Here is a 14,334-nt window from a genome sequence, read left to right as displayed (position 1 = left end):
AGCCATGCTCTCCCTCACAGAGTGCAAGGCCTGCTACCACAAGTCCTGCTTCAAGAGCAGCCGCTGCCCGCGGTGCGAGCGGCTCCAGGCGCGCAGGGAGCGGCTGGACAGGCAGCGCACGGAGCCCGACAGCTCGGACTGCGAGGGGGAGCTGCAGCTGCCACAGCCAGGGCCTGCCACGTGAGCACGAGCAGCCAAGGAGCAGATCATGGCTTTGTTATGTGCATGGCCTTCATCACAGAGACTGAGCCACACGGACTGGGGATGAGGACTGCTGGGAGGCCTGGAGCACTGTCCTGAAGGGATTTCTTTTCACAGTTCTGCTGGGCTGGGAAAGGAGCATATTCCACCGTGTGGATCTGCTCCAGGTACTGCTCCCACTCCCTGATGCCTTTGCTTGGAGAGCTGCTCCTGCCTGTCCTGCAGGCAGAACAGGGACCTTTACCTAGCAGTTGTTCATGCTGGACCCAGCAGGGCTGTGCTGTCCATCCCTGTGGGTCCCCTGAAGGGTCAGCACTCACTGCTCATCAGCTGTACACTGGGAAGCTCTGGTCACATCTGCTCCTTGGAGGAGGGAATCAGGTCTCAGTCCTGTGATCCTCCATTCTGCTGCTGGGGGTTGTGTGCATGGAGGGAGGGTGGGGTTTGGGGTTGGTTGTGTATTTAACAGCTCCCTTTCTCAAATGTGCTGTGGGACACTGCTGGAGAGCAGTTGCTCTCACTCCAGAATCAGAGCAGAGGACGTGGCAATGATGAAAATGCCAGATTTCTCTGTGCTGCAGAGGGACATTGCCCCTGGAGCAGCTGCACAAGTGGATGTGCTGATGGACTTTTGGCAGGCAGATCCCCATGGCTCCATAGAAATCTGCCTCCATGGGACATGGTGAGGCTTCTGACCCTACTTCCTCCTCATGCTGCCAGTTTGTCCTACCAGGGAGATACGTCCTCCTTTAAGGATGACATGGGACCTCACTCTGGTGGCACCAGAACCTGCCTTGTGTGGAGCTGCCTCTCTGCCTTTGACCTGTCAGGATGCAGGTGAAGGCTCATCCCTCCAGCTGCATCCCCAAGCCTCTGTTTAGCTGTGTGTTTTTCTTTTTTTAATCTGCTGGACTTGGTTTTATTTTTTTAATGTGATTGTTTGTATTTTTAACTCTGTGTTCCCCTCAAGGAGGTGCTGCTTGAAATGCCTTCTTAGAGGGCATGTGATCTGCTTGGGACTCACCAGTATAAAATCTCCAGGGCTATCCTGCTCCTGGTTCCTCACCCCTGGATGGAGCTGGTCCCCTCTCCCAGCAGGATCTCCTGCTTCCCTTGGGGCAGGAAGGGTCCCTGAGCCAGGCAAAGCTCTGAAGCTTCCCAGCTGTGCTGTGGTGGGATGGTCAGGCAGCCTGATTGCAGTGGGGATACCCAGGGGAGAGGGGTTTGGCACTGGGGTCCTGCCAAGGACTGGTTCCTCCCTGATGCACCTGTGTCACCTGGCACAAGTGACAGCTCTGCAGGGTCAGGGTCAGACCCAGTGGGACAAGGTGAGCTCTGTGCCCAGCTGAGGAGGTGCCTCTGCATCGTGGGGGGATGCTTTGGCCATGGCATGTGCAGCACCACCTGAGCACAGGTGGGATGTGGGGTCTTAGGAAGGATGGTGTGGCCTGTGTTATGTGCGAGGAGGGTGTTGAGGGACCAGAGAGCAATGCACTGGCAGGAGGCCTCAGGGGGCAGTGGCTCTTTCAGCACATGCCCTGATTCGAGGCTGGGACGTGACTTACAGGCTCTCCCTGTGGGGGTGGCAGGGCTGGGGAGAGGGGAAGAGGCTGGGTCCAGGAGATGTGGCTGCAGCCTTGCTGCTGAGGGCTGGGCTGCTGCATCTCTCCCCTGCCTGCAGCATCCTGATCAAGTCCTAAAAGCAGGGTTCAGCTCCCCACTGCCTCCCCTGGGGTTTTTACTGCCTTGTGTCTTGCTTCTGCTTGTTTTCCCCAGAAGAGCAGCTGCTCTTCTCACTGTCTCTGCAAGCCCTGGGGCTGCCAGATGCTGGTCTGCCTTGGTCTTGCCTGTCCCCAAGCCCAAGCCGAGCCCTCCTGCTGCTGCTTGGATCTGGGACCCCCTTCCTTGGAGTTGCCTCAGCAGCACACCTCCATCCACCCTATTTTGTTTGAAGCACTTTAATGTCATGGGACAGCAGCTGAGAGGCTGCCCAGATCCCTTTCTAAAAGCACTGAGTACTTTTTGAGAAGAGGGAAGGAATTCTGGCTCAGTTATGGTTTCCACCCTCCACCATGGACTGTGTGGAAGCAGCAGGACCCCCAAACCTGGCATAGGTCTCCAGGGCAAGCCTGTGCCCAGCACTGACACTGCTGCCCAGCACTGACCACTACAGCTAACACTGGAACTGGCCACGACAGGGAGCTCTGGGGGCTGCCCTGGCCCTCAACTGGAGCCCTCACAACGGGATTGTTATTGCACAGCACAGCAATTAAATGCCGTCCTTAATAAACGACGTTAATAAGGAGTCTGGTTGTGTTGTCACGTTGTTTCAGGTGGGGTAAAGGTGTGTATTCCACCTGGAGGTGATGGGGCAGGCAGGGAGTGCTGCTGAACAATGGAAGGGACAGCTCATGTAGCTGGTGATGCAGTCACTGGGAGGGGGTTATTGTCACTACCCCTTGACTAATTAATTTGGTTTGTGGCCTGCCCCTGCAAACTGCCCACTGGATTCAGGGCAGGAGGTGCAAGGCACTGAGTGAGGGGCTCTCTGTAATGTCTGTCCCCTTCCAGAGCCTGCTTTTGCTGCTGGCAGAGGGGCCCAGGGGCCTGGCCTTGGCTGCCCTGTCCATGCTTGCATCCCTATTCCAGGCCACCCAGCTCTCCCTTCACAGCAGTGTTGTGCACCTCCCCATAAACACCATCAACACAGGTTATAAAAACTGTAAACTTTAAAACTTAAAAAATGAGAGTCCAGCATTGGTTCCACAAAGAGCCTCTTCCTGGGAGCTTTTCCCTAGAAACACCCTGCTCAACCCAAATCTCAGCTGTGGTTACCAGCAGCAATGATGACTCGGGCTACTCCTGAGGCCTTGGTTGTAGAAAGGTTTCTAGCAGGCACAGGAATGCTGAGGATAGGCTCTCACAGCTGCCAGCAACCTTGTGCCAGTAGAAGGGCTCCAGCAGCTGCCCCAGTGTGACAACTTGAGCAGTGGGTGATGGCAAAGACCTGCAAAACCCTGGAGCTTGCTGCTGCTACAGGGAGCCCTTTGATATCCCAGGGTGACCCCTGCAAGCTGGCAGCTGGGCCAAGGCACATCTGCCCAGCCCAGAGGGTGTCACAGCTGGGAGTGTGTGGGGCTGTAGCGACGCTCAAACTGCTCCACGTCAAACTTGCGCTTGCAGCCGGCGTAGTTCATGTAGCGAATCTTGCCGAAGACCGGCCGCTCCGCCCAGCCCTGGTCGTGAATGCCACAGATGGACCACAGGCAGCCTGCCGGGCACAGGGACAGCGGAGTCAGCTCTCCCCCTTGCTCAGGGGCACCCAGAGAGCAAGGGGGATCTGAGTGCAAGGCAGGACGGGCTGGAGTTGCCTGCAGAGAGCCCCCACTGCAGCCCTGGCCACCCGAGCTAAGGCCTCCCACCCTGTGCCCCCAACCTGCAGCTTGCCTACGTATCCATTGGGGTCCCTCCCGTCCAGCTCGTAGCGGTCGTTGAGGTAGATGGCAAACTGCAGGGCCTCCTCAGGGGAGCGCGTCCACTCCAGGATCTTCTTGGCCCAGTACATCCGCAGGAAGCCGTGCATCTTGCCCTCCCGGACCATCTGCAGCTGCAGGGATGGAGACAGCCATGAGGGTCAGGCCATGGCAGGTCACCTCCATGCCTCAGAAAAAATCTCAGCATTTTGTGGGGAAGATGTAGGGCAGTACCTGGGCGGCGTTCCAGAGTGGGTCATGTGTGGTCCCCTGCTCCAGCTCCTGCAGACTGTACAGATAAGGCCTCTTGTCTTTGGCATGGACCTTCAGGGTGGTTTGTGCCCAGTCATAGGCACCTGTGAGCAAGAGATGAAGAGCAACACTGAGCAACCTGTTCTGCAGGGTGCTGAGAACCAGTCTACTGAGACCACTGTGCCCTGGAGGCACCAGTCTTGAAGAGGGCACTCGTCAGCTTCTGTCCTACCTCCAGAAGAGACCAAATGATGGGACATTAGTGCCCCCACAGCCCTTCTCCTAGCAGAACTGGGATTGCCAAGTTGGAGTGAGCAGCTGGGCACCCAGCATGGCCCACGTGACCCAGGATGTTACCCTGCACACTGTCGTAGTTCTCATTGTAGTAGCAGAAGTTTTCAGCCAGCTCCCGCCGCACCACAGCCTCCTCCACGAACGCATCCACCGAGTCCTTGTAACTGCGCCGCTGCTTCTGCACCTCCAGGATGGCTCTTTGGGTGGAAACCTGGCCTGGGGACATGGGGAAGCACCAAGTCAGGCTGCTGGTCCAAGCCACAGTGCTCAGTCCTGCTGCAGAGTGGGAAGCCTGGGACACTCACCGAAGTGAAGCCATGGGGAGAGGTTGCTGAGAGCCGCCTTGTTGGGATCATTCCTGTGGCTGCTGAAGGATTTCAGTCGCTCTGCAATGAAGGACTTGAGCACAGCCATCCCTGCAGCTGTGCCAGGGGTTGCCCACTCCACCTCCTTCACGGTGTGGTCCACCTGCAAGCTGGAATAACAGGCCTCCCAAGCAATGGGCTGGGCGGCAACCAAGCAGTGAGTGCATCTGCAGAATCTCTTCAGAGAGGGCTGCCCTGAATGTTATGTCCCCAACCAGCAAAGTCCCCAGTCCATGCCAGCCTCCTCCTTTTAACTAGCCCTCTGCATGGCAGAGATGTGGGAAATGAATGAATGAGGTGGGAACCTCCCTTTCCCCCAGGGCATCCTCATCTCCACACCATCTGTGTATGACCTCAGGCAGGTCACTGTCCTCATTCCCTGCCAACCCCTCCCAGGATCACAAAGGACTTATGAAACACTCTGAGACCTGCCCATGAATGGGCTTGAGTGTCTCCTACTGGTACCTCTGCTGGGCAGGAGGGCGGATGCGGGTGACGAACAACAGGGGGAAACTCAGTGAGGAACTCGGGAAGCTGAGCATGGATCTTGCCCCGGATGGTCCTGGCGCTGTACTCCTGCTTGGGGGAGGCAACCCAGCAGGGCACGATGTTGTGGGCATCAACCTGGCAGCAAAGCAGAGGAGAAGGGTGTGAGAAGCAAACAATCCTGGTGACACGACACATGTGCTCTCTGCTCAAGTCACTCTGGTGCACAAGACACAGGAGACAAGTTTGTCCCACATCTCACCAGCCAGTTTTCCATTCCCAGAGTGCTGGCACCCACCTGTGCAAACGGCACATCCTCTGGCAAGCGTTCCCTGACGTCCTCTACCCACTGCCGGGGGAGGCGGAGGGGACTGAAGTCTGTCACCAGCCCACCCACGCCATGCTCCGTCACAAACGCGGGCAGCACATCCTTGGCATAGCCCAGCAGCAAGTGGAAGGAGATGTTCAGCTCTGCACACTCCTGCAGCGACAGGGAAATGGCTGTGGGACAGTTCATGGCTCTGCAAAGCCCACCCAAGCAGCATCTGCTGAAGGGACGTATCTGCTGAAGGGATGGATCTGCCTCCCCCTTCCCCATTTGCCCTGTCCCACCCAGCACGGACATCCCCTGGCTGTACCTCTGCTACCTCCTGCAGGCCCCTCAGCATGAACCTGTAGTGGCGGATGGTGGCCTCCAGAAATTTGGGCACCAAGCAGAAGCAGACGTGCAGAGGCAGCTCCTGTTTGAGGGCCAGGCGCTGGGCGTAGAGGAAAGCCCAATTATCTGGGGAAAATACACAGGGCAGCGTCAGGATGGGGATGGGGCCTTCATAGGAAGTTTCCCCCCAGACCCCCCTATAGAGAGTGGGGCCAGCACCAAAGTTATCGAAGGAGGGACCAGCGCTTTTACTACCTCTGGGAGCTCCTTCCACCAGCCGGTTCTCACCTTGCACTCGCTGATCCCGGCACATCCAGTAAAGGATGCACCGAGCATCATCCTTCAGGTCCGAGCCCTGCGAGACAAGGCGAACCCGCTTTTTGTTGTACTTGAACTCTCGAACGGACGGGGCCGCCCTCCGCCGGGCCTCCTGTATCGCCTCCTCTGCCTCCGTCCTCCTCCGATTCACGCACGGCACCTCCGTGGCCTCGGCCTTCCGCTTCCCCCGCGCTCGCCGCATCCTCAGCGCCGCCCGGAGCAGCGTGGCTGCGCTGCCAGAGGAACACAGGCCGGACTGATTCCCGCGCTTCCCGGGAATCCCGGGCCCGGCCCGCCCCCAGAGCCCGGGGGATGCCGGTCCCCAGCCCGTGCTGCTCCTCGGCAACCGGGCAATAACGGTGTTACGGTCCCCGGCCCGATCCGCTCCTGGTGTCCATACCTGGGCTCCAGGTGCCGGTGCCGGTGCCGGTCCCCACTGGCAGCCACGCGGCCCGAGTGTTACACAAGCCGGGGCGGGCGCTGAGGCCGTGCCCACGGGCGTGGCCGTGTCCCGAGGGGCGCGGCTCCGCCACCGGCACCGCCCCCACACAGGGGCGCAGGTGCTGCTCCCATGGCCCCGGCGCGCCCAGGGCGCTGCACCTGCCCCGGGAGGGGTGTCCGTGCCCGCTGGTGCCTCCCCTCCGTCCGCCCGGGAACAAGGAAGCAGCTCCAGCTACCTCCAGCCATCACTCGGCAGCGTAGTTCCCTGCTGGCGCCTTCCCCACGCCCTGTGCCCTCGGGTCCCTCACCTTGCAAGGCCTTGGGGCGCTGGCTTTGGACATGACTCGGGGCACGGCAGGGCTGCCCCTGCTGCTGCTGAGCCTCGCTGTGCTGGATCTCTCACTGGGTAAGGGCTCAGCGGTGTGAGGAGCTATCCATGGGGTGGGGGGTGAGTGAGGAGCGTCGTACTCCAGGGTGGGGGGTAGCCCTGGGGTGACTTTGCTCACAGAGGTGAAACACTTTGTGTGCTGCTTGCTTTCCAACATCCCTGTCCTAGTGAACAAACAGGGAACTTTATAGAACACAAGAAACAAGCTCTATTTCTTTTGCCTCTGATGTGGGTCTCCATCTGGGAAGAGAAGACCTTAGGCTCAGCTGGACCCCTTGCTGAGCCTCGGTCCTTGCTGGGCTCATTGCTTTTGCTGCAATCTGCCCAGTAGGCCCTGCCCAGATGGCAACCTCACTGGGAGGTACTAGGCCTGGAGACCTTCAAATGCCATCCCAACATTTGCACTTGATGCAAAGTAAGGGCAGTGTTGAGTGGAGCACTGGGAATAAACCTGCAGCTTGTACCTCCTGAGAGCCTTGACCTGCAGCTATAGATCCCCTCCTCCTGCACCCCTCAACTCCCTCCCAGAGCTTTTGTGGGTTGCAACAGGTCCCTCATGGACATGCCCTGAGCTGCAAGCTGGGGTTTGTTCCTTTGTGGGGCTAGTTCCACAAAGCACTTCCCCATTGCCATTATTTACACCCACTGCTATCAGTTCCTGACTATCTGCAGCACAGAGGGTTTGTTTAAACTGCTGCTGCTGCACTTCCAGACTGTCTCACGGTCACCAGTTCCTGCTTGGCTCTTCCTGTCAGACGGGTTTGTCTGACTTCCTCCAGGGACCAGTGAAGATGGGGGAATGGGTCTGAGAACTGGTGCCCAGAGGAGTTTCTGCCCTGAAACCAGCAGTGGCCATGGCTTGTTCCTGCTTTGTCAGGCTGGGATTTATGTGGTCTGCCTGGCTGATTGTCACGTTGCTGTTCAGGGAATCCACGTGCTTGGTCCATGCAGGACAGGGAATCCCCACTCCTGATGATCCATGGCTGATGCAAGACTTGGGCAGTTCATGGTGGCAGTAATATTGCACCATTCCCAGCACAGCCGTGGTCCCAGCCTTTCACTGCCAGCCCTTGTGTGCTATCTCCCACCTCTTTGCAGGGACCACTGTCAAAGATAAGACAAACCCTACATCTCTGCCTCTCCCAAATTCCTTGACACCCACAGAGACCAGGGCACCACTGTCCAACACCAGCTCAAGCACTGCAGCCACCTTCTCTTCCTCTCATCCTGCAACCTTCACCCCGGAGATGCCAATGGATGCCTTCACACCCAGTGCTTCTACAGCTCAGCAGAGCAGCCTGGCAGCCTCCAACATCACCACACCACAGGCAAGGGGCAGCAGAGCTGACAGTGCTCCTGGGTCACCTGGGCTGGCACCCAGCACCAGCACCACCCCAGCAGGGCTGGAAACCACAACCAGCAATACCCCAGCAGGGCTGGCACCCACCAGCACCAGCAGTACCTCAGCAGAGCTGGGGCTCACGACCACCAGCACCACCCCAGCAGGGCTGGAACCCAGCACCAGCACCACCCCAGCAGGGCTGGCACCCACCACCAGCACCACCTCAGCAGGACTGGAACCCAGCACCAGCACCACCCATGCAGGGCTGGGGCTCACCACCACCAGCAAGCCACCTCCAACCTCCACGGCCATGACACCCAGCTATGACAAGAGTACCGCTGTCACGTCTGTGGGGACCAGCACAGCCCTGGCTGCCAGCTCATTTGGAGTTGAAACGAGCATGCTGCCTCCCTCCACCTCTGCTCTTCTCTCCTCCACTGGGCTGGGCACCACGCTTGGCACCAGCCCCCACCAAGAGCCAGCCATGACCACACTGCTTGGCAGCACATCCCCAGGGACCAGCACCACCTCTGCTTCCACCACGGCAGAAGTGACAGACACTTCAGATGGGCCCTTGACGACCCCATCAGACACCATGACCTCCCTTGGTACCACCACAGAGGTCCCTGGGACCACCCCTGGTACTTCCACCCCAATAGAACCAGAGACCTCCAGTGACACTGCAGGTGAGTGCAGCCACAGGGCACCCGGAGGGCAGGATCAGGTGGTAAATCCCCACAGGATCTCCCATCTTGCTCAGCCAAGCACTTGGCTTCTTCCCCCAGGGGCCACCTGGTCTCCAGGCTCTGCAGGGCAGTGGCTGGGTGCCGGGGTGGGACCTGTGCTGTGGTGTGACAGTACTGCTGTGTGGCTGTGCCCCCAACACTGAGCCTGTGTGTACACACCCCCATGGGGACAATCTGTGTACCCTGTACCCCAAGGAGTGTGATGTACCCCTGCAGTCCCCCAGGCAGCTGTCCCCTGGCAGTGCAGCTTTCTGGGCACCTGTGTCCTGTCACTGTGGCTGTGTCCTGGTGGCTGTTGCAGGAGCCTTTATCCTGGCACTGCAGATGTGCTCTGGTGACAGCCCACCCCGTGCACCTCAGCCAGAACAGGGACACTGTACCCTGCCCCAGTACCCCTTGCCATGCACACATTCCTGGTGTCCCTGTACCCCAGCAGAGCCCCTGTATCCTCACAGAGTACCTGCAGCACCCTGGCCCCGTGCCTGTGCAGTGAGAGCCTCTCATCAGAGTGCCAGCACCCTGGTGGTGCCCTCTGTGTGCCTGTGCCCTGGCAGTGCCCCCATGCAGCTGCTCAGCAGCAGGGTGGCCATGCCCTGACAGTCCTCCAGCATGCCTGCCTGCCTGTGGAATGCCATACCTGGCCCAGGGCCTGCTCTTGTCCCTGAGCCCAGAAGGAGGAAGCAGCCCCAGCCGTGCTCCTGGGCCGTGCTGTGACATGGGGAAGTGATGCCTGCACAGACAGCCCAGGGGACAAACCCTCAGCCTGGGGCACGCCCTTCCTGAGCTGTGTGCCTGTTCCCTGGCCGGCTCCTCGGCTCACACAGAGCTGGCTGTTGTCTCCTGAGGGCGTTGGTGCCGGGAGCCAGCACCAAACATCACCCCCGCGGCGGAGCGCGGGGTTCCGGGCAGCCTGGAGCATTCCTGGGCTCTTTCCCGTTGTCACCCTCCCCTCAGCAGGCAGAGGACGGCCACAGGAGCCAGGTCTGTAGTAGTGGTGGCCTTGGTGGCCTGTCCTGCCCACTTTTTGTGGCTGTTCTGGGTCCAGCCTTGCCGTTGATGTTTGCTGGGCACTGCACCAGTCCCTGGGAACGTCCGTGCCAGGTGGAAGCCGCTGCCTCGCTGCCAGCACCTGGAGGGTGAAAGGACCCAGCTGGATGCTCCTGCTCTGCTGGGTGAAGGAGACCTGGAAACTCCAGTGCTGGGGCTGTGGGGAGCACTCAGAGCAGTGCCCGTGGGGGTTTGTCAGCTCCTGCTCACCTGGACATGGCTGGGCAGAGAGGAGGGCTGGCCCTGCCCTTGCTCTGGCCCCTGCTGCTGCTGCTGCTGCTGAGCCTCACCTGCCTCTCCGTGCTGCACCTGGCTCTGGGTAAGGGCTCAGTGGGCTGCAGTGCTCTCTGCGGGGTGGGTGGTGAGTGGGGAGCATCATTCCCAGCATGGAGGGGTGGCGCCTCTGGGGTGCAGGGGGCTGGGATGCTGTGGGGCTGTTTCCTGCTTCTTAAATGGGAAGCAGAGGTGGACTTGCTGCTTCTCCCTTTGTGAGGATGAGGCCCTTCTGTGCAGATGCTCACCTGGCAAGGGCTAGGGTCAGACCTTTGCCCTTCTCTGTATTTTTGTTTAACTAGCTGCTGTGTGCAGAGAGGGCCTGACTGCCAGGGGAAGTTTCTGGCTGGCTTGGCTGAAAGCAGATGGCAGCTTGTGTTTCAGTTTCGCATTCTCATGCAAGCAGAGCCCCAGACTCACTGGGTTTGTGCTGGGATCACTGGGGAATCCAGTCTGGTATCCCAAAGCCACCCCCTCACAGACCCCCCTGGACAAAGGTCCAGGTAGCCAGGCTGTCCTGCCTGTCCTGTGGAGAGGGTTACAGATCCCTGGGCTTTTCTGGGGACAGCACACTGCTCTGGTACAGTGCACAGTGGAAGAGAGGACATTCCTCCTGTGCCCCACCCCCTCCCTCCCTCCCAGAGCTTTTGTGGGTCACAGCACGTCTGCTCATCCTGAGCTGCAGGCTGGGATCTGTTCCTTTGTGGGGCTGCTTCCCCCCTGCCATTATTTACACCCACTGCTATCAGTTCCTGACTATCTGCAGCACAGAGGGTTTGTTTAAACTGCTGCTGCTGCACTTCCAGACTGTCTCAGGTCACCAGTTCCTGCTTGGCTCTTCCTGTCAGACGGGTTTGTCTGACTTCCTCCAGGGACCAGTGAAGATGGGGGAATGGGTCTGAGAACTGGTGCCCAGAGGAGTTTCTGCCCTGAAACCAGCAGTGGCCATGGCTTGTTCCTGCTTTGTCAGGCTGGGGATTTATGTGGTCAGCCTGGCTGATACCCATTGAAGAGATCTGTGTGTTTGATCCATGCAGGACAGTGAGCTCCCCCTGCCAATGCTCCATGGCTGATGCAGCTCTGAGTTCCTGGGGTTGCTCACTGTGCTGGTGATGCTGCACCATGCTCAGCACAGCCATGGACCCAGCCCTTCACCAGCAACCCTTGTGCATCTCATTGTCCCCACTCTTTGCAGAGACCACTGTCCTGGGTGTGACAGCAACTGTGTCCCCAGCTCTCCCAACCTCCTCAGCACCCATGGAGAGCTCAACACTGTTGCCTTCCACTGACTCCAGCACCACAGCCACCCTCCTTTCCTCCAGCCCTGAAACAGAAGCCTCCACCCCAGAGGAGTCCAGCACATCCACAGAGACTGAAAACACCTCACCTCCCACTGTGCTTCCTCCCTCCACAACTACAGAAGATTCATCTGAATCTACAGAAGAGACCTTGGCAACCCTGGCAGACACCACAGCCAGCCCTGTTATCAGCACATCAGACCCCATGGGTACTCCCAGCTACCCAGACAGGACCACTCCTGACATCTTCCCCTCAACTGTGGAGTTGACTCCAGGTACCCTGACAGTGTCTGGGACTCCCAGTGCAGCTGGGTGGGTTCAGCTGGGGGGCACCTGAAGGCAGGGACATGGTCAGGGTGACAAATCCCCATAGGAATTCCATGTACTTGGGTGGCTTCACACAGGTGGCTTCACCCAGGCCTGTCCCCAGCTGCAGGAGCATCCTGTACCCCTGCAGACAGACAGCACTAACCTATCATTGCTTTGCCCAGGCACTGAGCCCTCTTCCCCTGCCTCCAGCTCAGCCCAGACCTCAGAGGCTGCTGCCCTCAGCACACCTACAGCCCTGCCAACGCTGCTGCCAACCTGCCCCTCTGCCTCACCCAACACCAGTAAGTGCAGTGCCCGTGGGCAGCATCAGTGCTTGGGGCCATGCAGGGGGCCCTGGAGCCCCACTGCTCTTGCTGTGCTCTCAGTGTGGGGGTGCTGGTACTTTGGGGTACATGGGGTTGCTGTACAGTGAGAGGCTTGTTCTGGCAGTGCAGTGTGTCCATGACACAATTCACCTGGGAGGAAGTTCCATGTCTGTGCCAGCAACCCTGGGGAGAGACCCCCAGGTCCTCTGGCACAGCCCAGGGTTCAAGGGCAATAACCAGAATCCTGTTTTTAACCCCCAGGTGCTTCTCACCTGTTTCTGTCGCTGAGGTTGACCACCCCTCTGGACCTGGGGAACACCACGGTGCAGGAGCTGCTGTTGTCCAAGGTGAGGTGTGCAGGAGGAGATCCTGCATCTGCCAGCTGTGGTTCCCTCAGTCAGGGAGGGGAATGGCTGCATCTTGCATGGAATGTCAGCCAGAGCCCTTTCAGGTGAAGGGGACACCCTCCTCTGGCTGCCATAGTCCAGGATCAGGCCCTTTCTCTGTGGGGACAGGGGGAGGGAGATGTCTGGCACAGTTTGATGGCTGTTCTTTCCCCCCAGCTCCGTGAGGACCTGCAGACAGCGTTCCCATGTGCTGGCCTGTCACTGGCATGGCGAGGGAAGAGGAGGACTTGACTGCTGCCCCTCACCTGGACTGCCAAGCACCTGCTCCCAGCTCCTCACTCCATGGTGGTGCAGGCCCCTGGGGAATCCCATACAGCTCCTCTTGAACCTGGGGCTTCCTGTCCTTCACTCTGTACCCCCAGTCCCCTCCTGACCCTTCCCACAGCCTGTCTGAAGAGCCTGAGCCCTCTCACCACCCTGCTCCAGACCAGGTTCCCCCTCCAGCTCTGCTGGGGACTGGGAGAAGGGGACCCTATGGAACTGGGCTTTTACATCTGGGACTGAGCTGCCTCAGCCGTCAAAGCCACCCTGGGGACAGAGGAATGAGAGGAAGGAGACCTGAAGCCCCCAGTACTGCTGTGCCCAAGGCTCACCTGTGGCATTGCTGACAGAGGATGACACCCATGCCGGGCAGTAAATAGAAATTCCATGTTTTCTGTGTTGAAGTGATGGCTTCTTTATTTTCCAAGTTGTCTTTCCCAGTTTTCAGCTTTGCCATCTATTGGAGGTACTGATGAGGAAAAGTGAGTCCCCAGAGCTCTGTGTGGAGAGACGGGCTCAGTGCTGTCCCCTCCCACCAGGGGCTGCTGCAGACATTCCCAAGGATGGCTCGGCCCCGGCAGACTGGTGGTCTCTGCTCTGGAGCTGTCTGCCCCAAAACACCCCACAGCTGCAGGGGCAGCACTGTGGGGCTGTGGAAATCCCGTGGGCTGTGCTCCTTCCCTGTTTTTTCCAGTCCCCAACTAAGGAGACGCTGTAACATCTGACCCCCTGCAGCAAAGTCATTTATTAACTGATTAATTAGCCAGATAAAATCCAACTGAAGCAATTATTAGCCTTAGCAAGCCACCTCTCCTGGAGATTGAAAACTGAAATAATTAGCAAAATAGCCTCGTTGCGTGTCAGGGGTTGTTTTTGGCTGATCCCTGCTCCTCCCTGGCAGCGCTCACTGCTCAGGGAGGGCTGGGAGGGGGCGTGTGGGGCTGTGGGATTCCTAACCTGGGGACTTCTCTCAGGCTGCCTGGATTGTCAGCTGGCTGGGAAGGAGCCAGCAGCTGGACAGGATGGGGAGAGACACCGTGGGGTCACCCAGCTGCCTGCCAGTTCACAGGGCCTGGGAGAGGCTGTGCCCAGGCAGCTTGTCAGGATGCTCCCATTTGGGGTGCCTCTTGCGTCCCAGGGTGGCCCCTTTGCTCTTTAGGATGCTGCCTGGCTTTTGTGGGCTCCTTGGACCCTTTGGGGCTGAGAGATGTCCCTTGGCAGCTGGGCAAGGAGCTGGGGAGCAGGGCAAAGCCTGCTGGAAGGAGCCCCCGTGCTGGCTGCCTGGTAGGGTGCTGGGAAAGAAATCCTTGTGGTCTGCCTACGCCTTGGAGCCGGGCCAGGAGTCCTCCCACGGCGCGTCCCACTGGGCTGTTTGCTCCGGCTGCTGAATCCATAACTTCAGACCCCAGGACATGGCCGGGTGCCAGGGCCGGGGTAATGGAGCCAAAC

General features: G+C 59.1%; 3 protein-coding genes across 7 annotated transcripts in view; 2 read left to right on the top strand and 1 right to left on the bottom strand.

The window, feature by feature from the left end:
• The window catches only part of RUBCN (rubicon autophagy regulator), a 28,221-nt gene extending 26,999 nt beyond the window's left edge, over positions 1-1,222 (top strand). For all 5 annotated transcript variants that reach the window (XM_054282355.1, XM_054282354.1, XM_054282352.1 and 2 more), the window contains one exon: positions 21-1,222. In XM_054282355.1, the coding sequence (XP_054138330.1) occupies positions 21-184 (164 nt within the window). In that variant the 3' untranslated portion in view covers positions 185-1,222. The remainder of the gene's footprint in view (positions 1-20) is intronic.
• A 1,181-nt stretch (positions 1,223-2,403) lies between these two features.
• Positions 2,404-6,517, bottom strand: LOC128940722 (deoxyribodipyrimidine photo-lyase-like). The gene is made up of 10 exons (XM_054282350.1): positions 6,448-6,517; positions 6,018-6,280; positions 5,710-5,855; positions 5,370-5,552; positions 5,051-5,209; positions 4,526-4,724; positions 4,284-4,436; positions 3,909-4,030; positions 3,649-3,808; positions 2,404-3,472 (listed from the first exon to the last, which is right to left on the bottom strand). Exons 2-10 carry the CDS (start codon positions 6,247-6,249, stop codon positions 3,318-3,320), a joined length of 1,509 nt encoding a protein of 502 aa, XP_054138325.1. The 5' UTR covers positions 6,250-6,280; positions 6,448-6,517; the 3' UTR covers positions 2,404-3,317.
• Positions 6,518-8,605: 2,088 nt separating this feature from the next.
• Positions 8,606-13,218, top strand: LOC128941083 (mucin-2-like). Its single transcript, XM_054283008.1, has 5 exons — positions 8,606-8,904; positions 11,480-11,857; positions 12,074-12,193; positions 12,479-12,564; positions 12,781-13,218. Exons 1-5 carry the CDS (start codon positions 8,619-8,621, stop codon positions 12,853-12,855), a joined length of 945 nt encoding a protein of 314 aa, XP_054138983.1. The 5' UTR covers positions 8,606-8,618; the 3' UTR covers positions 12,856-13,218.
• Positions 13,219-14,334: the final 1,116 nt, after the last annotated feature.

Source organism: Melozone crissalis, unplaced genomic scaffold (assembly GCF_028551555.1).
Source record: "Melozone crissalis strain CALT ecotype California unplaced genomic scaffold, PUWL_Pcris_2 ptg000034l_1, whole genome shotgun sequence".
NCBI lineage: Eukaryota > Metazoa > Chordata > Aves > Passeriformes > Passerellidae > Melozone > Melozone crissalis.
Note: the sequence above shows the minus strand (reverse complement) of the source record. Positions and strands in the feature narration are given on the sequence as shown.